This window comes from Scyliorhinus canicula, chromosome 27 (assembly GCF_902713615.1).
Source record: "Scyliorhinus canicula chromosome 27, sScyCan1.1, whole genome shotgun sequence".
Classification (NCBI taxonomy): domain Eukaryota; kingdom Metazoa; phylum Chordata; class Chondrichthyes; order Carcharhiniformes; family Scyliorhinidae; genus Scyliorhinus; species Scyliorhinus canicula.
In genome coordinates, this window is record NC_052172.1 from 9,481,637 (window position 1) to 9,508,030 (window position 26,394).

Consider the following 26,394-nt stretch of genomic DNA (forward strand, 5'->3'; position numbering starts at 1 on the left):
GGCGCCCGCGTGCTTGGCGTGGAGCCCAGGTGCCCTCCCTCCGATTGTTAATTAAAACGGCAGCCAACGGAAAGTTCCACGGCTGCCGTTGTGCCTCCTCACCTCAACGTTGGAACAGCGGAGCCGCCACGTTGACGAGGTGCGCCGTCAGCGCTGCCGCCAGTCGGGCAGCGGGCAGAGGCAGGGTCCACGTGGTGCCAGCTTGCTGCACCGCCGCGGGCCGGCACGTCAGGAAGTTGCAGGTTGGGTTTCAACGCCTCTCCTCAAAACGGACGAGAGCCGCGAGACAGAAGCCACAGGATGGGTGAGGTGAAGCAATTCAGAGGGTGAGTCAGCCCAGGCTGCTCTCACTTGTTTTCCTAGCAACGCAGTTGGGCCACGTTCTTGCCTGTGAGTCAGTGGGCCGTGGTTTGAAGCCCTGCCTCTGAACTTCACACACATGGCCCAGACTGAATCGTCACCCCGGGGAGTCCAGGCACCGGCCTGTCCTTTCGCTGAGGGTTCAGGTTGGACACGAAGGAGGGCAGCAGGGTGGCGCAGTGGTTAGCGCTGCTGCCTCACGAAGCCGAGGTCCCAGGTTCGATCCCGGCTCTGGGTCACTGTCCGTGTGGAGTTTGCACATTCTCCCCGTGTCTGCGTGGGTTTCGCCCCCACAACCCAAAGATGTGCAGAGTAGGTGGATTGGCCACGCTAAATTGCCCCTTAATTGGAAAAAATGGATTGGGTACCCTAAATGGGATTCAGGGATGGGATTCTCCGGTACCCCCAGCCGCGTGTTTCTCGGTTCCGCGGCGTTCGCCAGCGGCGGGATCCTCTCTTCCCAACATTTGCCAATGGGATTTCCCCCGGAAAACTTGTGGGCGGGGATACGCTGCCGGTGGGTACAGAGAATCCTAATGGCCGGAGAATTCTGGCCCAATGTGTGCAGAAGGGCAGGGGTGTTCTCTTGGTGTTCTGGCCAATATTCGTCCCATAACCAAGACAACAAAGCCAGGTTGCCTGGGCATTACCCCGATGCAGCTTGTTGGGAGCTTGCTGTGCACAAACTGGAAGAATTGACCACACTCCAGAAGCGATTCGCTCGCAGCGAAGCATTTTGGGACATTCTGAGGAACCGTAGAATGGTTACAACACAGGAGGGAGCCGTTTGGCCCATCATCTGCCTGCCAGCCCTCCACAAAAGCAAGTCATTATACATGAAATAAATGGCACCAAACACACCAACCATGCCCACGACAGACTTGGCAGCAGGTGCTATATAAATGTAGGCTTCTTCCTTTCCATCATAGTTCATTAGCTGACTGGCAGGATCTCCAACTCCAGCGGCTAGTTGAGCATGGAAGGGCTCGAAGATCTCAATGCAAAGTCTTCCTGGCCAATTAGAAAGTTGCAAGGGAAGAAGTGGGAGGTCACGAAGGAACTCTTCCGCCGTGGCCATCAGGGATCAGACTGCACTGCGCCAGCTGGCTATCCATCCTCGAAGGAGCAGCCTCAGTCATCTCGAGCTCAGTTAATACAGCAGCATTGAATTTCCAACCAGCTCTCTCCTGCTCTGTCACCCTAGCCTCCTTTGCGATCGATAACCTTCTCAGATCGCCCTGTCCTTCCGACTTCCTTTGTCCTCAGCTCTGGAATTCCCTCCCTAGACCGTTTTGTCCTATTGCCTTTTCTGTGATGTGCTGTAACTATGGCAATCAGTGAGGTTGCCCTCCTTTCTTTGATATCTGCATTCTAATGCTCAGAGTCACCAGGTATCAAATGATACCACCACAAGGTTCAACCGGCTATCGATCAAAGAGCCAAACACCAGTTAGTTTGTTCAAGTTCAAGGGTACTTTATTTACACACACAATTAATCATGCAACATAAACACTACTAGTTAACTACACCTATCGACTATGACAGCCTGTACTTAACTTCGGGCACCTGGCTTAGGTCAGAGGAACAGTGGTCGTTGTTCGATTCTGGATCTATCGAGTCTGAAGGAGTAACTGCTGCTCAACTAGGCTCATCCGTCTGGTAGCGGCCGTTGAACTTGGACTTGCTTCTGGTGTTGCTGCACTTGGAGATGGCCGTGACCAGGGCGCCAGGTCCAAAAGAGGACGAACATGTGGCGAACTCTATACTCGGGGGCTTTCGCTCTTTCGGGCGGTCCTTCAGTTTGGACCCCACTGATTGGGTGATCCCTGATCACTATGTTCAATTCGAACCAATAAATGGGCGGGTGCCTGGAAGGCCGGGCGTGTCCCAAGCGGTCACTGACCCCGTTGTTTACGCTTCCCCAAAACAGGTAGTGGCACCGAAATGTCTGGGGCTGTACCGGTCACTCGAGTACCAGCCCTTTGTCTGGCAGAGGTGGGCCATCAAATGCTAATCGGTCGGGGTTTCGATACCATCTGGATTCCTCACTCACAAATATACATTTCAGGCTCTGAGCCTGCCTGAATCCCGCCTTGTCCATTTTACCCATCATGCTTTGCGAGCTTCTCTGTTCCTGGTTGTAAGTGGCCATCTCAGTTGGCTACTGTCCATCTCCAGCTTAGTTGCAGATTAGAACTCACCGCTTGAAGCAACAGGATGATGCTCGGCTGTCCCAACCTCTCCTTCTTTGCGATCAGCATCGACTCTTGTCCGGCTACTCGCCCGAGAAGCGCCTTTGGACATTTTTTATGCATTAAAAGGCGCTATATAAATGCACATTATGGTTGTTTATTCACTGCGCGAAACAATTTCCTGACCAGATCTTCCTCAAACCTTTTTTTCAAATTCATTTACGGGGATGTGGGCGTCGCTGACTCGGCCAGCATTTGTTGACCATCCCTAATTACCCCTTTGGAAGATGATGTAGGCCGCCTCCTTGAACCCGCTGAGATGTAGGTACAGCTGCAGCGCTGTCAGGGAGGGAGTTTCAGGATTTTCACGCAGCGACAGTGAAGGAACGGCCGATGTATTTTCAAGTCAGGGTGGTGAGTGACGTGGGCAGAAAATGCTGGGCACTCTCAGCAGGTCTGACAGCATCTGCGGAGAGAGAAGGGAGCTAACGTTTCGACTTCGGACAAGTCTTTGTCAAATCTAGAGAGAACTGGAAATAGGGTCAGACTAATTCTGTTGTGTGGGGGGGGGGGGGGGGGGGGGGGGGGGGCATGTGGAGCAGTGGGGCTCCATAGAGGGACAGCGATAGGTGCGGATTGACAAAGACGTCGTGGACAGAAAGACAAAGGGAATGTAAATGGTGGTGATAATGACTAAAGAAATTCTCTCTCCACGTATACTGCCCGACCTGGTGAAATTGTTCAGCATTTTCTGTTTGTGTGTTGGCGTGTGACTTTGAGGAGAACAGGTAGTGGAGTGCCCATACATCTGCTGCCCTTGTGTTTTTAGCGCTTGTGAGATTGGAAGGTGTTTCCGAAGGTGCCTTGCTAACTTGCTGCTGTGCATCTTATAGATGGCTTCACCTCAGTGATGGTGGAAGCCAATATATAAGGCAGTGGCGTTCAGAGGAAGCCAATGTTTAAGACGGTGGAGTTCAGTGATGGAGGAAGCCAATATATAAGGCAGTGGCGTTCAGAGGAAGCCAATGTTTAAGACGGTGGAGTTCAGTGATGGAGGAAGCCAACATTTAAGGTGGTGGAGTTCAGAGGAAGCCAACATTTAAGGTGGTGGAGTTCAAAGGAAGCCAACGTTTAAGGTGGTGGAGTTCAGAGGAAGCCAACATTTAAGGTGGTGGAGTTCAGAGGAAGCCAACATTTAAGGTGGTGGAGTTCAGTATTGGAGGAAGCCAATATTTAAGGCGGAGTCCCAGCACTGAACCCTGTGGTACCCCACTAGTCACTGCCTGCCACTCTGTAAAGGACCCGTTTATTCCCACTCTCTGATGTGCAATCTTCAGTTGACACCTCCATGCCTGACTTCATGATGGAAGGGAGGTCATTGATGAAGCAGCTGAAGATGGTTGGGCCTAGGAACCCCTGCAGTGATGCCCCAGGACTGAGATGATCGACCTCCAACCACCACAACCATCTTCTTTATGCCAGGTGTGACTCCAACCAGCAGAGAGTTTTTCCTCTGATTCCCACTGACTCCAGTTTAGCCAGGGTTCCTTGATGCCACACTCAGTCAAATGCTACCTTGATGTCAAGGGCAGTGACTCTCACCTCACCCCTGGCATTCAGCTCTTTTGTCCATGTTTGAACCAAGGCTTTAATGATGTCAGGAGCTGAGTGACCCTGGCGGAAGCCAAATTGGGCGCAATTCTCTGCCCCCCACGCCGGGTGGGAGAATAGCGGGAGGGCCTCCCGACATTTTTCACGCCCTCCCGCTATTCTGCCCCCCCCCCCCCCCACCGCACACACGACCCACGCCACGAATTCTCCGAGGCCGATGGGCCGAGCGGCCGGGCCTTCACGCCCGTTTCAATACGGCAGCAAACACACCTGCTCGCTGCCGTCGTGAAACGGGCGCCAGATGCCCGTTTGGGGCATCTAGAGGCCCGATTGGCACGGGAGCACCACGACTGTGCTCGGGAGTGGACAGGCCCGCGATCGGTGCCCACCGATCGTCGGGCCAGCGTCCAAAACAGACGCACTCTTTCCCCTCCACCGCCCAGCAAGATCAAGCCGCCACGTCTTGCCGGGCGGCTGAGGAGAAAGACGGCAACTGCGCATGCGCGGGTTGGCATTGTCCAATCTGCGCATGCGCGGCTGGTGTCATCGGCCGCGTCAGCCGCCGTGACACTTGACGTGCAGCCTTGACGACCGCCGCCGTGACGCACGTGGCCCGCTCCTAGGGCAATGGTTCAAGATGGGTGACGCATGTCCCGAAGCGCGGTACATTGGCGAGACCATGCAGACGCTGCGACAACGGATGAACAGATATCGCGCGACAATCGCCAGGCAGGAATGTTCCCTTCCAGTCGGGGAACACTTCAGCAGTCAAGGGCATTCAGCCTCTGATCTCCGGGTAAGCGTTCTCCAAGGCGGCCTTCAGGACGTGCAGCAACGCAGAATCGCCGAGCAGAAACACGTCGGCAAGTTCCGCATACATGAGTACGGCCTCAACCGGGACCTGGGATTCATGTCGCATTACATTCACCCCCCCACCATCTGGCCTGGACTTGCAAAATCCTACCAACTGTCCTGGCTTGAGACAATTCACACCTCTTTAACCTGGGATTACCCCTCCCTCTGGATCTGTAAAGATTTAATTACCTGCAAGTGCTCACATTCAAAGTATCGTCTTGCATCTTTGACTTTGTCTATATATATGTTTCTGGAGCCCACATCTTCATTCACCTGAGGAAGGAGCAGTCCTCCGAAAGCTAGTGTTTCCAAACAAACCTGTTGGACTTTAACCTGGTGTTGTCAGACCTCTTACTGGAGTTTGTTTGTATCTAGATGGAAGAGCGGTTCCTGACAGCATTAGTTCCTGTAAATGGAACTGTGCGATAATCTCGGGTCAAACTGGCACTATGAGCTTTGCCTTCATCTAGCTGGGGAACTGCGCCAGGCCATCTGGGGGCGTATCATATTGATCATAAAATGGGGTGAAGGCCCTTCAGCTTCTTTCAATGCCAATCTTCTAAAATGTTGACCCTTGACCTCCCTCACCATTACAGCATCCAGATGCCCCCCCTGAATTAATTCTGTACCAGGGTCGGGCTGATCCATTCGGCAAACCCACTCCAGCCGCTGTCCACACTTGACCAAATTTTCCTCCACCCGTCTTGAGCCATTGCCCCCTTGCACCTCCCCCCCCGCCCCCCCCCCCCGGTTTTGTATCACGTTGGCCTGGCTTTCTCCACCCCACCTGGGAAGAACTTGCATTAATACGGCGCCTGCAACAACTCCAAGATGCCCCAAAGTGCCGCAGAGCCAATGCGGTGCCACGATCGGACCGTGGCAAAGACCGGACCCAATTTACGCGCAGCAAGCTCCGGCACACTGCAGTGCGACAGAACCCGGTTTCAGTGAAGCGGATTGATTGGCCAGTACACCAGGAAGATCGCCCTTGCCGATTTTCCAATTGCCCCGCCCAAGAACCTAGAACTCGGGGGGGGGGGGGGGGTCACTGTTTAAAAATAAGGGGTCACGCGTTTTAAAACGGGGAGATGAGGCAAAATATTTTCTCTCAGAGGGGGGTGAGTCGCTGAAAGTCTCTTCCTGAACAGGCGTTGGAAGCAGAGTCTTTGATTATCTTTAAGGCAGAGGTGGATAGATTATTTGTAAACAAGGGGGGGGGGGTAGGTTATCGGGGGGGGGGGGGAGGGTACGTAGGCAGGATGCAGAGTAGAGATCAGCCATGACCTCATTAAATGGCTGAGCAGACTCGAGGGGCTGAATGGCTTCCCCCCCCCACTCCGTGTTTGCATGTTAGCCTCTGAGCGAGAGGCCTGACGGGGCCTGGGGTCAATTTTCCATCTGAAAGGCAGCCGTCCCTCGGCGCTGCTCTCGGAGGCCTCCATTTCCTGTCCCAAGTGTCTGGGGCAGAATTTAAACCCTCGAGCTTGGGGCCAAAGAGGCGTGAGTCCGACTACCAGATCCCTGGAGGTCAGTTGAAAAACAGAGGAAGAGTGGAAGGGGGACAGAGTCCCGAGAGCATCGGGTGAGGGCGAGGGCTTGCTTTGGCGAAGAGAGAGAGAAGCGAGTGAAGGGGTGGGTCAGTAAGGAAGTGAGATTTAATGAGGATCAGAGGCAGGGTCGTATCCAAATGTCTGAGGGATTGTGCAGGTGAGCACTGACTCGATTGAGAGAATCAACCCTTTCAATCAAATCGATTCAAATGCTGGAAATGCATCCACTGCGGCGAAGTGCCGACGACGGCGTGGCTCCCGTGTCGCGTTGTTTCACGACCGGCAAATCGGGGCGAATGATTCCGGTACCACTGAGAGGCCAGCACCGGCGCCACGGGAAACGCCTGCTGATCGTGCCGGAAACGGCTGGAGAATGGCCGGGTCCCGGGCTGCGCATGCGCGCGGCTGACGACCTGCGCTGGTCGCGACCCCAACCCGCCAACCCACAGCCCCACCCCCTGGCCACCCCCACCGGTCCCCCCCCATCCCTCGCAGGAGCACCCCCCCCCCTCCAGCCAGCGACATGGATCCCAGGCGGGTGTGGCGGCGGTGGACACAGTCCGCAGCGTTCACGCCGGGTTCCTGACGGCCGAGACCTCACGTGACCCGCGGCGTCGGCAGCTCGGCCCGTCGGGGGGCAGAGCATCGCGGGTGGGCCGGCCGATGACACGTCAACGCCATTGAAACGGCCGGCGCTGCGCGTCACGTTGGCAGCAGTTTGGAGGAAGCGGCACATGAGACTGAAATGAAAATCGCTGATTGTCACGAGTAGGCTTCAATGAAGTTACCGTGAAAAGCCCCTAGTCGCCACATTCCGGCGCCTGTTCGGGGAGGCTGGTACGGGAATCGAACCGTGCTGCTGGCCTGCCTTGGTCTGCTTTCAAAGCCAGCGATTTAGCCCAGTGTGCTAAACACGGTGGATCAACGTAAACCCGGCGGATCAACGTAAACCCGGCATCGACCCCAATTTCGGCGCGAAAACCCATTCTCCCCCCCCCCCCCCCCCCCCCCCCCCCCCCCCGATCGCCGAAGACGATTTCGGCGTCGGGCGACGGAGAATCCAGCCCCTGGTTCCTGCTCCAGGAATTCGCCCTCTAAACCGCTCTCTCTGTCTCCTCATTCAAGCCACTTCTGAAAACACCTCTCTCTAACCAGGTTTATGGTGGTCTGACCAAAACATCTCTTCATGTGGCTCGGTGCCAATTGGGTTGCCAACGGTGACAAAATGTATTCCTGGAGGTTCCATCACACATGACTTACCCCCCACATTCCAGCCATCCGTCGGCCAACACGTCCGTCCTTGTGACGTACTCCAATTGGAAAACAGAAAGACTCATTACCCAATTGGATGGTGCACGACTGTCGGTCAAACAGCCTCCCAACCATGGCGCCTGATTAGAGACATTGTTATACTTGGTAAAGAGCCATTTAAAAGAAAAAGACGGAAAACAAAATACTTGTTTCGCGCCCCGATGAATTTTCTCCAGGGTCGCACACACAGCTGTGTCCTGGAGACTGATCTTCAATTCCTGGAAACTCCAGGCCAATCCTGGAGGGTTGGCAACCCCAGTTTGCATCGTAGAATTTGCAGTGCGGAAGGAGGCCATTCGGCCCATCGAGTCTGCGCCGGCTCTTGGAAAGAGCACCCTACCCAAGGTCCACACCTCCACCCTATCCCCACAACCCAGCAACCCCACCCAACACTAAGGGCAATTTTGGACACTAAGGGCAATTTATCATGGCCAATCCACCTAACCTGCACATCTTTGGACTGTGGGAGGAAACCGGAGCACCCAGAGGAAACCCACGCACACACGGGGAGGATGTGCAGACTCCGCACAGACAGTGACCCAGCCGGAAACCAAACCTGGGACCCTGGATCTGTGAAGCAATTGTGCTATCCACAATGCTACCGTGCTGCCCTCGTGTTGTTCGGTAAGGCCTCTCTGACGCACCATTTGGACGTCTAAAACTACATCAGAGGCGCTACATAAATGCAGGTTGCTGTTGTTGTACAGTCATAGCATTTTACAGCACCGAAAGAGGCTCTTCGGCCCATCCTGTCCCTGCCGGCCACCAAGCACTTATCTACTCTAATCCCATTTTCCAGCACTTGGTGGGAAACCTTGCATGCTGCGCCGGTTCTAGTGGTCACCTTAATAGTTGTGAGAGGCAGTGGCCCGAGGCCGAAAATGGAAGCTGGGTCCACGGCGCTGTGAGGCAGCAGTGCTAACCGCTGTGCCGCCCCATTCCTTCGCGGGCTCCCACTTCTCATCGGCGTGGGTCGGGATTCCTGGAGCACTTGACATTGCTCTGAGCGGGTTTTGGGGCAATGAAGGAACTTTAAGCTGGGCCAATGAGAACAGGAGGGGTCGAAGGTGGCGTGCATTCTGCAAAGAGGGCAAGCTGTTTGACTATCGCTTGTGTTTGAAGGTGACTCCAGATTTACATACGCACACGCAAACAGCCGGGTGGAGGAAATTCTAACCACCTAGCCACAAGTCAAAGTGCTACAGAAATGCTCTGCAAAGCAATTAAAGCTGTGGGCGTTGATTTTAAATGATTTGCTTCTTTCGTGACCTCCTCCTCGCGCCGTGCTGCACTTCAGGTTTCTGACCTCGATTCCCAAGGATTTCAGCAGGGGGACCAACACATCGGGAAGGTCCCGCTGCACCTTCTCCTGAAGGCCCCAGCCGGATTCAGTCCACCAATGACAGCCTTGGGGCGAGGGGTGGGGGGGTTCAGCCTAAACCTCCCCCCTCCTCCCCCCCTCCCCTCCCCCTCCAGATCAATGAACCACGTCCCGCCACTCCCAGTGTACCTCCAGGAAACTTCCTCACTCTCGTTCTGGAAGAAGGGATTCTGGAACCTCTATTGCCTCCTTCCTTACGTTTGCCCTCCCACCCTCTCTCTCTCCCGATTTGGTGCCAAAGGGCGCGATTTAGTGGACTGACTTTAACGTCCGGTGCCGCCGTCCACCTTTGCTGTTTTTCTGGCCCCCGGCGGAGAATCACAGAATCATAGAATTTACAGTTCAGAAGGAGGCCATTCAGCCCATCGAGTCTGCACCGGCTCTTGGAAAGAGCACCCTACCCAAGGTCAACACCTCTACCCTATCCCCATAACCCAGTAACCCCACCCAACACTAAGGGCAATTTTGGACACTACGGGCAATTTAGCATGGCCAATCGTCCTAACCTGCACATCTTTGTGACTGTGGGAGAAAACCGGAGCACCCGGAGGAAACCCACGCACACACGGGGAGAACGTGCAGACTCCGCACAGACAGTGACCCAGCCGGGAATCGAACCTGGGACCCTGGAGCTGTGAAGCAATTGTGCTATCCACAATGCTACCGTGCTGCCCCTCTCCGCCGAGGCAGCACTTAGAGGTATTTGCTGCTGGCGACCTCACAGATGGGGGGTGTCAGGCAGCCCCGAGCTTTCCCACGGCCCCCCTCCTCCCCCCCCACCCCTTCAGCCCTGCCCCGCTCGCACTTTTCTGATTTCCCCCCACCTGCCCCAACCTTGGGGAGGCTCCCAGGAACGCACCCCCCCCCCCCCCCTCCACCCCCTCATTCACCTCCCCTCACTTGTCCAAAGTGCACCCGGGCCCGATCCCTGGCAGTGCCAACCTGCCGCCTGGGCCGGGAACCCTGGCACTGTGCCTGGCACCCTGGTAGTGCCCCCGGCATGAGTGCGGTGGGGTGAGGTGAGGGCCAGGCTTGGGGCTTTCTGCCAGTCTGCAATGGGATGGACAGAGTGTGAGTTTGGAACTCTGATATATATATATATAGATACATATGCACACACACATATATACACATACCTATATGTATACACACATATACACACATGCATATTTAGACATTTACACACATATATAGACACACATATACACATACAATCATACATACACACATATATATACACAAACATACATATATATATACACATATATACACTTGCATATATATACACACACGTACATATGGGCAGCACGGTAGCACAGTGGTTAGCACTGTTGCCTCACAGCACCAGGGACCCGGGTTCGATTCGCGGCTTGGGTCACTGTCTGTGCGGAGTCTGCACATTCTCCCCGTGTCTGCGTGGGTTTCTTCCGGGCGCTCCGGTTTCCTCCCACAAGTCCCGAAAGACGTGCTTGTTAGGCAAAATGGACATTCTGAATTCTCCCTCTGTGTACCCGAACAGGCGCCGGAATGTGGCGACTAGGGGCTTTTCACAGTAACTTCATTGCAGTGTTAATGTAAGCCTACTTGTGACAATAATAAAGATTTTATACATATATACACACACATATACATATATACCTGCACACATATTTAATATAAATAAAATAGACGTACACACACACATATATACATACATATATATATGTAGACCCACAGATGTATATATACACATGTACACATATATATACACATTCACACATATATACACTCATATATACACAATACATATGGACACATATGAGCACACACACACAGACATATACACATCATGAAAGACAAACACGACAAACAGGGAGTTGTTGACCTGAGCAATTTCCAGATTTTGAGCTTTATCACACAGTCCAGTTCCTCGGCTAGTAGAGTGAACCAGACCAGATAACAAAAACACATCAGAAAACACTCCCTGTGAGCTGCCGGACAGAACAAAGATTCAGTGAGTCTCTGAGCCCTAGGGTAAGAGTGTTAGTTTATAACCAGCACCGTTACATTTCAATGTAGCAGAACTCTTCTGTTTCTGTCTCTCTCTTTCTTTCAGTCTCTCTCGCTCTCTTGCCTTTTCTTATTCTAGCTTTCTATTTTGTCCTTCCCCAATCTTTCTTGCTTTGTTCTCTCGCTTACTTTCTCTTCTTCGCTGTCTTTTTTTCTCTCTCTCTTTCCCTCTCTCTTTCTCTCTGCCTTTCTTGCTCTTTCTCTTATTTCTCTTTCACCCTCTCTTCTTCCCCTCTCTCTCCTTCCCTCTGCTTTACCCACTCTTTCTCTCTCCTCATTTCTCTCTCCCTCCCTCTTTCTGTCTGTGTTTCTTTCTCACCCTCTTCTTCCCTTCTCACTTTCTCTCCGTTTCACTAACTGTACAGAATATATTTCTCTCTCTTACTCTGCCTCTCCTCTCTCTCATTCTATCTCTCCCTTTCGCTCTTTCAATCTTTGTATTTCTCTCTTTCTCTCCCCTTTCTCTTTCTTTCTCTTGCTCTTCCCTCTCTCTCTCTCTCTTTCTATCTCTCTCTCCTATCTCTCTCTCTCTCTTTCTCTTTCTACCTCACTCTATCTCCCTTTATCTTTCTATCTCTCTTTCTCTCACATCTCTCATTCTCTCCCTCTTCCCTCTATTTTCCTATCTCTCTTTCTCTCCTTCTTTAGCTCCCTATCTCTCATTCTCTCTCTTGCTATCTCCTTCTTTCCCTCCCTCTCCCCTCTCTCTATCTATCTCTCTTTCTGTCCCTATCTCTCCCTCTCTCTTTCAATCTCTCCCTCTCTATTTCTCTCCCTATCTATCTCTATCTCTCCCTCCTCCTTCTCTCTTTCTATCTCATTCTATCTCTCTCTATCCCTATTTCTCTCTTTCTATCTCTCTATTTGTCTTTCTATCTCTTTCTATCTCTCTCTTTCTCTCTTTCTATCTCTCTATTTCTCTTTCTATCCCTCTCTTTCTCTCTTTCTATCTCTCTATTTCTCTTTCTATCTCTTTCTATCTCTCTCTTTCTCTCTTTCTATCTCTCTTTCTCTCCCGATCACCCCCTCTTCCCTCTCTCTTTCTATCCTGATCACTCCCTCTTCCCTATCTCTATTTCTCCCTATCTCTCACACTTCCCTCTCCCTTTCTACCTCCCTTTCTAACAGTCTTTCTCTATCTATCTCTCTTTCTATCCCTCCCCTCTCTCTCTCTCCCTCTTTCTCTCCCTATCTCTCCCTCGTCCCTTTCTCTATCTCTGCCTATATCTCCCTCTTCCCTCTCTCTTTCTATTTGTCTTTCTCTCCCTTCCCTCTCTTCGCACAGGTCTAAATCGCTGGCATTTAAAGCAGACTAAGTCAGGCCAGCAGCAAGGTTCCATTCCCGTACCAGCCTCCCTGAACAGGCGCCGGAATGTGGCGACGAGGGGCTTTTCACAGTAACTTCATTTGAAGCTGATTTGTGACAATTTTCATTTCATTTCTCTCTCCCTATCTCTCCCTCTTTCCTCTCCATCTCCCTAGCTCTCTCCCTCTTCCCTCTCTCTTTCTATCTCTTTCTCTCACTCTCTCTCTCTCACCCTTCCCTCTTTCTATCTCTCCCCCTCTCTCTCTATCTCTCCCTATCTCTCTCTCTCTTCCCACTCAATCTCTTTCTCGCTCTCTTTCTATCTCTTTATCTCTCCCTCTATCTCTCTCTTTCTATCCATAATCCCTCTCTCTATCTATCTCTCTTTCTATCTTGCTATCTCTTCCTCTCTCTATGTTTTCCTCTATCTATCTCTCCATATCTCTCTCTTTCTATCGTCTTTCTATCTGTCCCTATCTCTCCCTCTTCCATCCCTCTCTATCTCTCTTTCTCTCTCTCCCTCTTACCCTCTCTTTCTATATCTATCTATCTTCCCCCTCTCTCCCTCTTCCCGTCCTTTCTATCTCTCTCTCCCTCTCTCTCTCCCTGTTTCCTCTCTTTCTATCTCTCTCCCTACCTGTGCCCTGCCTGTGCCCTACCTGTGCCCTGCCTGTGCCCTACCTGTGCCCTGCCTGTGCCCTACCTGTGCCCTGCCTGTGCCCTACCTGTGCCCTGCCTGTGCCCTGCAGCCCTGCCTGTGCCCTGCAGCCCTGCCTGTGCCCTGCAGCCCTGCCTGTGCCCTGCCTGTGCCCTGCAGCCCTGCCTGTGCCCTGCCTGTGCCCCGCCTGTGCCCTGCCTGTGCCCTGCTGCCCTGCCTGTGCCCTGCCTGTGCCCCGCCTGTGCCCCGCCTGTGCCCTGCCTGTGCCCTGCAGCCCTGCCTGTGCCCTGCCTGTGCCCTGCAGCCCTGCCTGTGCCCTGCCTGTGCCCCGCCTGTGCCCTGCCTGTGCCCTGCTGCCCTGCCTGTGCCCTGCCTGTGCCCCGCCTGTGCCCTGCCTGTGCCCCGCCTGTGCCCTGCCTGTGCCCTGCAGCCCTGCCTGTGCCCCGCCTGTGCCCTGCCTGTGCCCCGCCTGTGCCCTGCCTGTGCCCTGCAGCTCTGCCTGTGCCCTGCCTGTGCCCTGCAGTCCTGCCTGTGCCCTGCCTGTGCCCTGCAGCCCTGCCTGTGCCCAGCCTGTGCCCCGCCTGTGCCCTGCCTGTGCCCCGCCTGTGCCCTGCTTGTGCCCTGCAGCCCTGCCTGTGCCCTGCCTGTGCCCTGCAGCCCTGCCTGTGCCCTGCCTGTGCCCTGCTGTGCCCTACCTGTGCCCTGCCTGTGCCCTGCCTGTGCCCTACCTGTGCCCTACCTGTGCCCTGCCTGTGCCCTGCAGCCCTGCCTGTGCCCAGCCTGTGCCCTACCTGTGCCCTGCCTGTGCCCTGACTGTGCCCTGCCTGTGCCCTGCCTGTGCCCTGCAGCCCTGCCTGTGCCCTGCCTGTGCCCTGCCTGTGCCCTGCAGCCCAGCCTGTGCCCTGCCTGTGCCCTGCCTGTGCCCAGCCTGTGCCCTGCAGCCCTGCCTGTGCCCTGCAGCCCTGCCTGTGCCCTACCTGTGCCCAGCCTGTGCCCTGCAGCCCTGCCTGTGCCCTGCAGCCTAGCCTGTGCCCTGCCTGTGCCCAGCCTGTGCCCTGCAGCCCTGCCTGTGCCCTGCAGCCCTCCCTGTGCCCTGCCTGTGCCCTGCAGCCCTGCCTGTGCCCTGCCTGTGCCCTGCCTGTGCCCTGCCTGTGCCCTGTAGCCCTGCCTGTGCCCTGCAGCCCTGCCTGTGCCCTGCAGCCCTGCCTGTGCCCTGCAGCCCTGCCTGTGCCCTGCCTGTGCCCTGCAGCCCAGCCTGTGCCCTGCCTGTGCCCTGCCTGTGCCCTGCCTGTGCCCTGCAGCCCTGCCTGTGCCCTGCAGCCCTGCCTGTGCCCTGCAGCCTAGCCTGTGCCCTGCAGCCCTGCCTGTGCCCTGCAGCCTAGCCTGTGCCCTGCAGCCCAGCCTGTGCCCTGCCTGTGCCCTGCAGCCCTGCCTGTGCCCTGCAGCCCTGCCTGTGCCCTGCAGCCCTGCCTGTGCCCTGCCTGTGCCCAGCCTGTGCCCTGCAGCCCTGCCTGTGCCCCGCCTGTGCCCTGCCTGTGCCCTGCCTGTGCCCTGCAGCCCTGCCTGTGCCCTGCCTGTGCCCTGCCTGTGCCCTGCAGCCCTGCCTGTGCCCTGCAGCCCTGCCTGTGCCCAGCCTGTGCCCTGCCTGTGCCCTGCAGCCCTGCCTGTGCCCAGCCTGTGCCCTGCAGCCCTGCCTGTGCCCCGCCTGTGCCCTGCCTGTGCCCTGCAGCCCTGCCTGTGCCCTGCCTGTGCCCTGCAGCTCTGCCTGTGCCCTGCCTGTGCCCTGCAGCCCAGCCTGTGCCCTGCCTGTGCCCTGCCTGTGCCCTGCAGCCCTGCCTGTGCCCTGCCTGTGCCCTGCAGTCCTGCCTGTGCCCTGCCTGTGCCCTGCAGCCCTGCCTGTGCCCTGCCTGTGCCCTGCAGCCCTGCCTGTGCCCCGCCTGTGCCCTGCCTGTGCCCTGCCTGTGCCCTGCAGCCCTGCCTGTGCCCTGCAGCCCTGCCTGTGCCCAGCCTGTGCCCCGCCTGTGCCCTGCCTGTGCCCCGCCTGTGCCCTGCAGCCCTGCCTGTGCCCTGCAGCCCTGCCTGTGCCCTGCCTGTGCCCTGCCTGTGCCCTGCTGTGCCCTACCTGTGCCCTGCCTGTGCCCTGCCTGTGCCCTACCTGTGCCCTGCCTGTGCCCTACCTGTGCCCTGCCTGTGCCCTGCAGCCCTGCCTGTGCCCTGCCTGTGCCCTGCAGCCCTGCCTGTGCCCTGCAGCCCTGCCTGTGCCCTGCCTGTGCCCTGCTGTGCCCTACCTGTGCCCTGCCTGTGCCCTGCCTGTGCCCTACCTGTGCCCTACCTGTGCCCTGCCTGTGCCCTGCAGCCCTGCCTGTGCCCAGCCTGTGCCCTGCCTGTGCCCTACCTGTGCCCTGCCTGTGCCCTGCCTGTGCCCTGCCTGTGCCCTACCTGTGCCCTGCAGCCCTGCCTGTGCCCTGCCTGTGCCCTGCCTGTGCCCTGCAGCCCTGCCTGTGCCCTGCCTGTGCCCTGCAGCCCAGCCTGTGCCCTGCCTGTACCCAGCCTGTGCCCTGCCTGTGCCCTGCAGCCCAGCCTGTGCCCTGCCTGTGCCCTGCAGCCCAGCCTGTGCCCTGCCTGTGCCCAGCCTGTGCCCTGCAGCCCTGCCTGTGCCCTGCCTGTGCCCTGCAGCCCAGCCTGTGCCCTGCCTGTGCCCTGCCTGTGCCCTGCCTGTGCCCTGCCTGTGCCCTGCAGCCCAGCCTGTGCCCTGCCTGAGGAGGAGTGTCCCGGGACGGGAGCAGTCTGTGTGAACAGTGCTCCGGCCACTGCCGCTAAGCCAGTTCCTGCTTTGCACACACAGCACTGCGTCAGAGACAAGTGAGAGAAGTGAAGTGACAGCTCGGTGTCTTGTCAAAGGAGCTGGAATCTGGGGGAAATTAAACAGCAATACATGAAAGAGGAGGAAACCCGGGAAGCCGAGGCAACTTTCAACTCTTTCCTGCCTGCTTTCAGGAATAAAGAAGCAAAGATGAATCGAAGAGACAGCAAGAGGTGAGCGAGCGAGAGAGAGAGCGATGCATTTTCTTTCAACTCCGGTTCCTGACTTCCACATGTTGTTGTTGTTGGAGGTGTAAATTCAGCCTCTCGGGATTTCTGGCTGCCAAGGCCATTCAGTTGGAGCAATCATTCTGCAGCTTTCTGTGTATGTCTGTCTGTCCCTGTGTGTCTGTGTGTGTCTGGCTGTCTCTGTGTTTGTCTCTGTCTGTGTGTGTCTCTCTGTCTCTGTGTTTGTCTCTGTCTGTGTGTCTCTGTCTCTGTGTGTCTCTGTCTCTGTGTGTCTGTGTGTGTCTCTGTCTGTGTGTGTCTGGCTGTCTCTGTGTGTGTCTGTCTGTCTCTGTGTGTGTCTGTCCCTGTGTGTCTGTGTGTGTCTCTGTGTGTGTCTGTCCCTGTGTGCCTGTGTGTGTCTGTCCCTGTGTGTCTGTGTGTATCTCTGTGTGTGTCTGTCCCTGTGTGCCTGTGTGTGTCTCTGTGTGTGTCTGTGTCTGTGTGTGTCTCTGTGTGTGTCTGTCCCTGTGTGCCTGTGTGTGTCTCTGTGTGTGTCTGTCTCTGTGTCTGTGTGTGTCTCTGTCTGTGTGTGTCTGGCTGTCTCTCAGTGTGTCTGTCTGTCCCTGTGTGTCTGTGTGTGTCTCTGTGTGTGTCTGTCCCTGTGTGCCTGTGTGTGTCTGTCCCTGTGTGCCTGTGTGTGTCTCTGTGTGTGTCTGTCCCTGTGTGTCTGTGTGTGTCTCTGTGTGTGTCTGTCTCTGTGTGTGTCTGTGTTTGTCTCTGTCTGTGTGTGTCTGGCTGTCTCTGTGTGTGCCTGTGTGTGTCTCTGTGTGTGTCTGTGTCTGTCTCTGTGTGTGTCTGTGTCTGTCTCTGTGTGTGACTGGCTGTCTGTGTCTCTGTCTGTGTGTCTGTGTTGCTGTGTGTGTGCCGCTGCCTGTGTGTGTTACTGTGTGTGTGTGTCTGGCTATCTGTCTGTGTGTGTTACTGTGTGTGTGTGTGTGTGTGTGTGTGTGTGTGGCTATCTGTCTGTGTGTGTTACTGTGTGTGTGTGTGTGTCTGGCTATCTGTCTGTGTGTGTCTGGCTGTCTCTGAGTGGTGTCTGTGTGTGTCTCTGTGTGTCTGGCTGTTCCTGTGTCTGTGTGTCTGTGTCGCTGCCTGTGTGTCTGTGTCGCTGCGTGTGTGTCACTGTCTGTGTGTGTGTGCGTCGCTGTCTGTGTGTGTGTTAGTGTCTGCGTGTGTGTGTCTGTGTCGCTGCGTGTGTGTCACTGTCTGTGTGTGTTACTGTCTGTGTGTGTGTGCGTCGCTGTCTGTGTGTGTGTTAGTGTCTGCGTGTGTGTGTTTGTGTCTTTGCCTGTGTGTGTGTGTATGTGTCTCTGCCTGTCCCTGACACTGTGTGTATCTGTCTGCCGGTCTGTCTCTGCCTGTGTGCATGGCTGTCTGTGTGTGTCAATTTGTGGGTGTCTGTGTGTATGTGTCTGGCTGCCTGTGCGTGACACTGCGTGCATCACTGTCCGTGGGTGTCCCGGTGTGTGTCTCTCTCTGTCTGGTGTCTGTGTGTGTGTGTGTGTTTCTGTGTCTGTGTGTGTCTAGCTGTCAGTGCATGTGTCGTCTGTATGTATGTGTCTCTGAATGTGTGAATCGGTGTGTGAGGGCAGGTGGGATCTCAGCACAGAGAGAGCATCACAAAGGTTGAATCTAATTGTTGGAGGTGAATCTAAGATGAACTTCAAAAGGAGGTGTTCAGGCTGGTGGTGGGGGTGAGGGGGAGAAGACTGTATTGAGTTTGTTGGGTGAAATAGCTACCGATATTGGACGTGACAGCAGATGAGTTCCTGTGTGTGCACAGGCCACTAAGTGTGCTACACCTTGACAGCTGATTGAAACCTTGTACCCCAACCCTTCCCCCTTCTCACACCCACCGTCCCCATCCAATGCTACATATACTTTTTAATCCTTTCAAGGGGCCTGAGCATTATCCAATATTTATTCCATTCCACTCCTGACTTGTGCCTTGTAGATGGTGGACAGGCTTTGGGGAGGTCAGGAGGTGAGTTACTCACCCGCAGAACTCTCTGATTGTTTCTTGTAGCCGCAGTGTTTATACGACAGGACACGATTCGCTTTCGGTCAATGGTAACCCCAGCTAGGAAGGTGATACTGGGGGATTCGGCGATGGTAATGTGGAAGGAGAACTGAGTGTCAAGATATCTTCCGCTTACATTTGGCGGAGGCGCCTACACCTTGCTTAACCTCGGAAAATTCCACCCTGAATCTCTCCACCTCGCTCTCTCCTCCTTCGAGGTGCTCCTTTAAAACCCACCCCAGATCCCCGGAGTCAAACTCTGGCTGGTATTTGCCGGGGGCAGTGAATCATTTGGGATGTTTCGCTCACTTAAAGTTTCTGGCGATCGTTGTTTCTGACCACGGCGAGAAGGTGATGGAACAGCCAGGGCATTGCTCAAAAAACATTTAATTGGGCAACCTTACCAAACTCTTGTGCAAATATTGCAGGCTCACTCGAGACTACCCAAGGTGCTTTACAGACGGGATGGCGTAGGTGGGGTGGGAGATTGGTGGGGGAGGTGGCGGTTAGGGTCGGGGGGGGGGGGGGTAGCAGTTCAGGGGTTGACAGGTCGAGGGTTATGGGTGAAGGCCACGACTGGAGAGGGAAAGGCAGGTTGCAATGGCTGAGACATCCCCAGGAGCGCTTGAGGAAGGGATTAACATAGTGTTGGGCAATATTCAAGAGCTAACACACACACACACACACACCACCCTGAAATACATCGGCTGTTCCTCCTTCACTGCCGTTAAGTCAAAATACTGGAACTCCCTGCCTACCAGCACTGTGGGTGTACCTACACCATATAGATTGCAGCGGCGCAAAATGGCGGCTCAGCACCACCTTCTCAAGGCCAATTAGTGATGGGCAATAAAGATTGGCTTAGCCAGCGATGCCCATTTCCTGTAAATGAATAAGAAAAAGATGTGGAAGAGGCCAGACATAGAGCGTGGCAGAGGGCAACTATTAGTGGTGTCATTTATTTACACATCGGGCTGGAATCCCGGGCCCCCCAGCCGCGGGGTTTCTAGGTGTTCATTGCAGTGTTTATAGATTCATAGTATTTACAGTGCAGAAGGAGGCCATTCGGCCCATCGAGTCTGCACCGGCTCTTGGAAGGAGCACCCTACCCAAGCCCACACCTCCACCCTATCCCATAACGCAGTAACCCCACCTAACCTTTTTGCACACTAAGGGCAATTTAGCATGGCCAATCCACCCAACCCGCACATCTTTGGACTGTGGGAGGAAACCGGAGCACCCGGAGGAAACCCACGCACACACGGGGAGAACGTGCAGACTCCGCACAGACAGTGACCCAAACCGGGAATCGAACCTGGGATCCTGGAGCTGGGAAGCAATAGTGTTAATCACTCTGCTACCGTGCCATGATCTCTTGGTTTTCGCTCTACGTTGCTGCCTGCTCCCCTACAAGACTTGACTCCTCTCCAATTTTCAAGAGTACGGCTTGAATATTTGTGCTGCCGTGTTAATGTAGGCCGACTTGTGACAATCATAAAGATTATTATAAGTGGATATAGTGAGTGTTAGAGCTTATTAAATGGCGGAGCAGGCTCGAAGGGTTGATTGACCTCCTCCTGTTCCTACATCATATGGTCTTATTAACCCTAACCGAAAGTTAGTTTTATTCACCCGACTCCCTTCTCTAACCCAAAAATGATGTCCAACTGGTGAAGGTGAATATACAGGAAACGTATGTCTGAGCTAGAGCAGTTAACAGTCCCTCACAGCTCATTTCCCCAAGTTGGAGCGACATTGCAGAAAGTAAGGAGTTGCATTTATGTAGCACCTTTCATGAGCAAAGCGCTTTACAGCCACTGAAGTACTTTTGGAAATGCGGGCACTGTAAAGGCCCATATGCACACAGCAAACAGCAATGTGATGGCGAACCACCAGCCATCTGTATTTGTGATGCCTGATTGGGGGCGAAATATTGGTCGGTCGAACACCTCACCCAAGAAATGGAACCTCTGGCAATGCCGCATCCACTCAGTACTGCACTGGAGTGTCAGCCAGTCCCGGTGTGTCAAGGAGCTGGTCTCAGAATCAGCATTAAGCAAACCAGGACCTGATAAGAATCATTTGCAATGTTATTAGGTTATCGCGAACAATGGATAACCCAGCATTGAACTCCAGATTGAGTTGATAATTGCCTTGTATACTGTACGTGCCATACAAAGATGATGGTGCAGTGCAGTGATACGCAACCTACTCTCATGAGTGGGCCGCTCTTTCACCCCAGAGGGCCGCAAGATTGAAATCGGGGCTTGTGCACTAACCATGACCCCATGAATAAAACTATATTTAATACACGCCGAATATTTAATAGAACTATCAACTTCCAATGGTTTAAAACTGTGAAGCAGTGTCCTTTTTGGACACTAAGGGCAATTTATCCTGGCCAAGCCACCTAACCTGCACATCTTTGGACTGTGGGAGGAAACCGGAGCACCCGGAGGAAACCCACGCACACACGGGGGAGAATGTGCAGACTCCGCACAGACAGTGACCCAAGCCGGGAATCGAACGTGGGACGCTGGAGCTGTGAAGCAGCTGAGCTAACCACTGTGCTGCCCCTGAAGCAGGTGGGCCTGTTGACAACGATAAAAACGATAGAAATATCGACACTGACATTCAGGAGCTTTCTAAATGGCCTCGTCTAGAGGGACGGGTCAGCCACATCATACAGATGAACAAGGGTTAAATTTGTTTCATAGCCGGGAGGCGAGTGAGGTGACAAAAATCCCAGGCAAAAACGTTTTAAATGTTCAGCCGCACCTCCAAATTATCGGATCCAGCGATATGAATCTCAAAGCCTGAGGCAGGAATCATAGAATCATAGAATTTACAGAACAGAAGGAGGTCATTCGGCCCATCATGTCTGCTCTGACCCTTGGAAAGAGCACCCGACTTTAGCTTAAGCCCATGCCTCCACCCTATCCTCGTAACCCAGTAAACCCACCTAACCTTTTTGCACACTAAGGGCAATTTAGCACGGCCAATCCACCTAACCTGCACATCTTTGGACTGTGAGAGGAAACCGGAGCACCCGGAGGAAACCCACGCAGACACGGGGGAGAACGTGCAGACGCCGCACAGTGACCCAGCCGGGAATTGAACCTGGGATCCTGGAGCTGGGAAGCAATAGTGTTAATCACTCTGCTACCGTGCCATGATCTCTTGGTTTTCGCTCTACGTTGCTGCCTGCTCCCCTACAAGACTTGACTCCTCTCCAATTTTCAAGAGTACGGCTTGAATATTTTCAATGACTCAGCCCCCACAACTCTGCAGAGTTAGTTTCAGAGTTAGAGGTTTCAGAGTTGCAATTTCACTCAAGTACAAACCAGGAAGAGAAAAGGGTCTGGCAGAGTTGTCGCCGCAGAAGCAACATGAGATAAAAGATCGAGGTGCAATGATCCATCAGCCCGCCAATTAAACGCCACTGAAACTGGGTCAGAATAGAGAGGGGAGCAGCAAAGATGAAGAGTTAAAGATGCTCTTTCAGTTAGTAATCCAGGAGTGGCCTGATATGACAGACAAAACACAGCCAGCAACCCAGCACAGCAACCCGGCAGTGACTGGTCTATCAGAGATAATAATAATCGCTTATTGTCACAAGGAGGCTTCAAATGAAGTTACTGTGAAAAGCCCCCAGTCGCCACATTCCGGCGCCTGTTCGGGGAGGCCGGAACGGGAATTGAACCCGCGCTGCTGCCTTGTTCTGCATTACAAGCCAGCTGTTTAGCCCACTGTGCTAAACCAGCCCCAGCGAGATGGCATCTCGCTGGAAGATGGTGTTCTGCTCCTCAGATCCAGAATAGTCTTCCCCAAAACGATGCGGAAAGAACGTCTCCAGATGATGCGTGAAGGCCACGTGGGAATGGAGCTAGAACGAGATCAGTCACGGAGTCACGGCATAGAACGAGGCCCTTCGGCCCAGAGCTGTGTACTGGATAGGCAACGACAAAGGTGTCGAAAGAATGGTGTCTACATGCATTGCGTGCCAGAAGTAGAGGAATACACAGCAGGAGGAGAAGGTGGAAGTTCCTGAAGTATCATCCAGACTGTGGGAGTCGGTTCATTCTCGCGCAATTCCTTTGAAATGGAAGGTGAAGGATTCGAGAGCTATGACAATCGTTTTGGTCGTACGAGTCCTGTTTGCTGAGCAAGATCCAGGGAATTGAAGGAAGTTGTTTCATCAACGCATTACCCTCTGTTTCTATCTTTATTTACAAACCACAAGCAGCGAGTGCGTTTCTTGTATTGACCAAATGACCACAGAACCAGTATAAAATGAAAATCGCTTATTGTCACGAGTAGACTTCAATGAAGTTACTGTGAAAAGCCCCTAGTCGCCACATTCCGGCGCCTGTTGGGGGAGGCTGGTACGGGAATTGAACCGTGCTGCTGGCCTGCTTTAAAAGCCAGCGATTTAGCCCAGTGTGCTAAACCAGCTCCTTATGTTAGTTCAAAAGACAATTTATAATTAAACACAAATCGTATCTCTATGTGCAATGATACACGCGGCTACGCATTAAACTACACCTATCAACCGAGATGACCTTTACTTAACTTCTGGGTGACCGGCTCTGTGCGGGTAGATAAGGCCTTTATCTGAGTCCCCACGGGGGTCGGCTGGAAATCGTCAGGTTCGTCTCGGCTGCGGCTCGTCTCAGGGAGCGATCGTAGGTCTTGAACTTGGCTGGTCGTTATACTGCAGTTGGAGTGGGCACAGGCCGATCCCAAAAGAGACCGATCCCTAGGGCCTCTTCTCCTTCTTCTCTTTTGCACCCTTTTGGGCGGGGTTAGCTCTGGATCCAATGGATCGATCGGATCTCGATCACCCTGATCGATCCTGGGCAATTAGGGGCGGGTACATCGATGGCTGGGCGGGTCCCAGTCACCATTGTTCCAAGTACGTGGGCCTTTCCAAACTAGGGGAAGTGTCGCCGGCGAGTCTGCTGCTGTTGCTATTCCTTGATTTGATTCTATTGTCCTGGGGAAATCGGTGACCGACCTCTAACAGGTGCACGATTCAGTTCGGTCTGGTTTTCCTTTGCACAATACGCAGGGACTGTGTGCACTGTCTGTGTCCCAACTTGACCACAATTCCCATTATCCTTTGCGGGCGGCCATTTTAGATGGCCACACCCCAAGGAGACAGATTTCTAGGCAGGCACGGGCCAGACGGCCAAGAGAATCTCACAAGATGCCGAGAGACAAACCTTGCCTTGTTGTCACTCTAATCTTCACCCCCTCAAGCCGGACCTGGACCCACCTGCAAGAGCGGCTGCAGATGATTCTGCCAAGCAAGGCGCACTCTCCCAGTGACCAGGAGAAAGGAACTAAGACAACAACTTGCTGATACACAGGTAGAAGGAGGCCAACACTTCAACAAACATGCTCCATACATCCCTGCCTGCGTTGCGGAGAAGACAATCTGGCCTCAGGAGTAACACGTACGACATCGCAAGTGCATCAATGAGAGAGCTGAATGTCAAATCTATAAGATAGAGGGAGGCATATCCCACCACCAATATACCATGAGTAATGTCTTGAGAAAAGAACACAAGTCGTAAGAGATTGAAAAGATGTTCACTTTTATATATGTGTGGTTCATAGGGGCTGGTTTAGCACACTGGGCTAAATAGCTGACTTGTAATGCAGAACAAGGCAGCAGAGCGGGTTCAATTCCCGTACCGGCCTCCCTGAACAGGTGCTGGAATGTGGCGACTAGGGGCTTTTCACAGTAACTTCATTGAAGCCTGCTTGTGACAATAAGTGATAATTATTATTATATTTGTGTGTCTATATAATATAGGTATGTGTAAGTGTGTGCATATTTTATATATATAGGTACATGTATATGTGCCTGTAATAATAATAATAATAATCTTTATTGTCACAAGTAGGCTTACATTAACACGGCAATGAAGTTGCTGTGAAAATCCCCTAGTCACCACATTCCGGCGCCTGTTCGGGTACACAGAGGGAGAATTCAGAATGTCCAATTCACCTAACAGGCACGTCTTTCGGGACTTATGGGAGGAAACCGGAGCACCCGGAGGAATCCCACATACCCACAGATTTGTGTGTGTATGTGTGTATGTGTGTGTGTGTTGTGTATATATACAAATTACACCGGTGTGTGCACCAGCTTCGCTCAGTTGGCTAAACGACTGGTTCGTGAAGGCAACAGTTCAATTCCCCGTACCGGCTGAGGTTATCCATGAAGGCCCCGCCTTCTCACCCTTGCCGCTCGCCTGAGGTGTGGTGACCCTCAGGTTAAATCACCACCAGTCAGCACTCTCCTCTCAAAGGAGAAAGCAGCCAATGGTCATCTGGGACGATGGCAACTTTACTTTTAAAAATATATATGGTGGGTGTGTCCAGAACACGGGGTCACAGTCTGAGGATTCAGGGTAAACCATTTCAGACAGACATAAGGAGACATTTCTTCACCTAAAGAGTGGCGGGCCTGTGGAATTCATTAGCACAGGAATTAGTTGATGCTAAAACATTGAATATATTTAAGAGGCGGCCAGATGTGGCACTTGGGGAGAATGGGATCAAAGGCTATGGTGAGAAAGCAGGATTAGGCTATTGAGTTGTGTGATCAGCCATGATCGTGACAAATGGCGGAGCAGGATCGAAGGGCCAAAAGACCTCCTCCTGCTCCTATCTTCTGTCATGTGAGAGTACATTTAAGAAATGGGTGTTTAAGAAATGTACCTTTAAGAAATGGGTGTTTATCAGTGATGTCAGAGTGTGGGTGGAGCTGGGCTGTCTGTCAACTTTTTACTTTCGTTTTAGGCTGTTTGCTGCAGGGTGTGTTTTAGTTTCGTTTTCAGAGCTGGGTAGCTGCAGTCACAACCAGAAGGTGTATGAATCTATCTCTGTAATCTAAAGACTATAAACCGATCCTTTGGTGATTCCAAACTAATAACTGCTCTCTAGTGACTTAAACCTGATGTGCTTCTGTTGAAAGGTTTTGTTTTAAGTCTTATGGATGTTAAAAGGAAAGTAAGAATTACTTAGTGTTGTATCCTTTGGGGGTTGTATTTGAATTAATGGTTGCTAAGATATTCACTGTATGTTTTAAAAAGGTTAATTTGAGTTCATAGAAGAAACATTGTTTTGCTTTAAAAAATCAATTTCTGCTGTACCACACCTGTAGAGTGGGCCATGTGCTCCCCATACCACAATCTATTAAAAGTTGTGGGTCAGGTGAACTCCATGATGCACTTTGGGGTTCTCTAAACCTTGGCCCATAACATTTCTACGTATCTATGTACGCATGTGCATGTGTGTTTGTAATATATTTGTGTCTGTGTAAATGAAATATACATATGTGTGTGTATATATATATGTTAGTGTATGTATATTATAGATATAAATAGGTATGTGTGTGTGTAAATATGTATATGTCAATGACTGGAACATGTACATTGATGTAGAGCCATTATATACTGTTTTCAGGACAAAGCAATGTTATATCATTATAATATTCCTCGAGAGCGAGGAACTAATTGCCCTGTGAGTCCGCGGTACCTCATGCACCTCTGCAACTGGGAGCTGAGTAACAATGCCTCAGACCACTAACCCTCCAGCCACCTGGAGACATTCAAGAACTGCGCTCACCATTTTGAGTCCAAAAGTGTGATGATTTCAAACTTCTGGGAACAAGAAGAAGGAGCAGCAGGGTAGCATGGTGGTTAGCATAAATGCTTCACAGCTCCAGGGTCCCAGGTTCGATTCACGGCTGGGTCACTGTCTGTGCGGAGTCTGCACATCCTCCCCGTGTGTGCGTGGGTTTCCTCCGGGTGCTCCGGTTTCCTCCCACAGTCCAAAGATGTGCGGGTTAGGTGGATTGGCCATGCTAAATTGCCCGTAGTGTCCTAATTAAAGTAAGGTTAAGGGGGGGGTTGTTGGGTTATGGGTATAGGGTGGATACGTGGGTTTGAGTAGGGTGATCATGGCTCGGCACAACATTGAGGGCCGAAGGGCCTGT

At 53.2% G+C, this 26,394-nt stretch overlaps 1 protein-coding gene across 1 annotated transcript in view; it reads left to right on the plus strand.

Annotated features, from left to right (window-relative positions):
- Positions 1-16,005: 16,005 nt before the first annotated feature.
- Positions 16,006-26,394, plus strand: part of LOC119957890 (RAS guanyl-releasing protein 1-like) — a 155,186-nt gene continuing 144,797 nt past the window's right edge. The window contains exon 1 of the mRNA XM_038786071.1: positions 16,006-16,309. Coding sequence (XP_038641999.1) covers positions 16,209-16,309 — 101 coding nt within the window. The 5' untranslated portion in view covers positions 16,006-16,208. The remainder of the gene's footprint in view (positions 16,310-26,394) is intronic.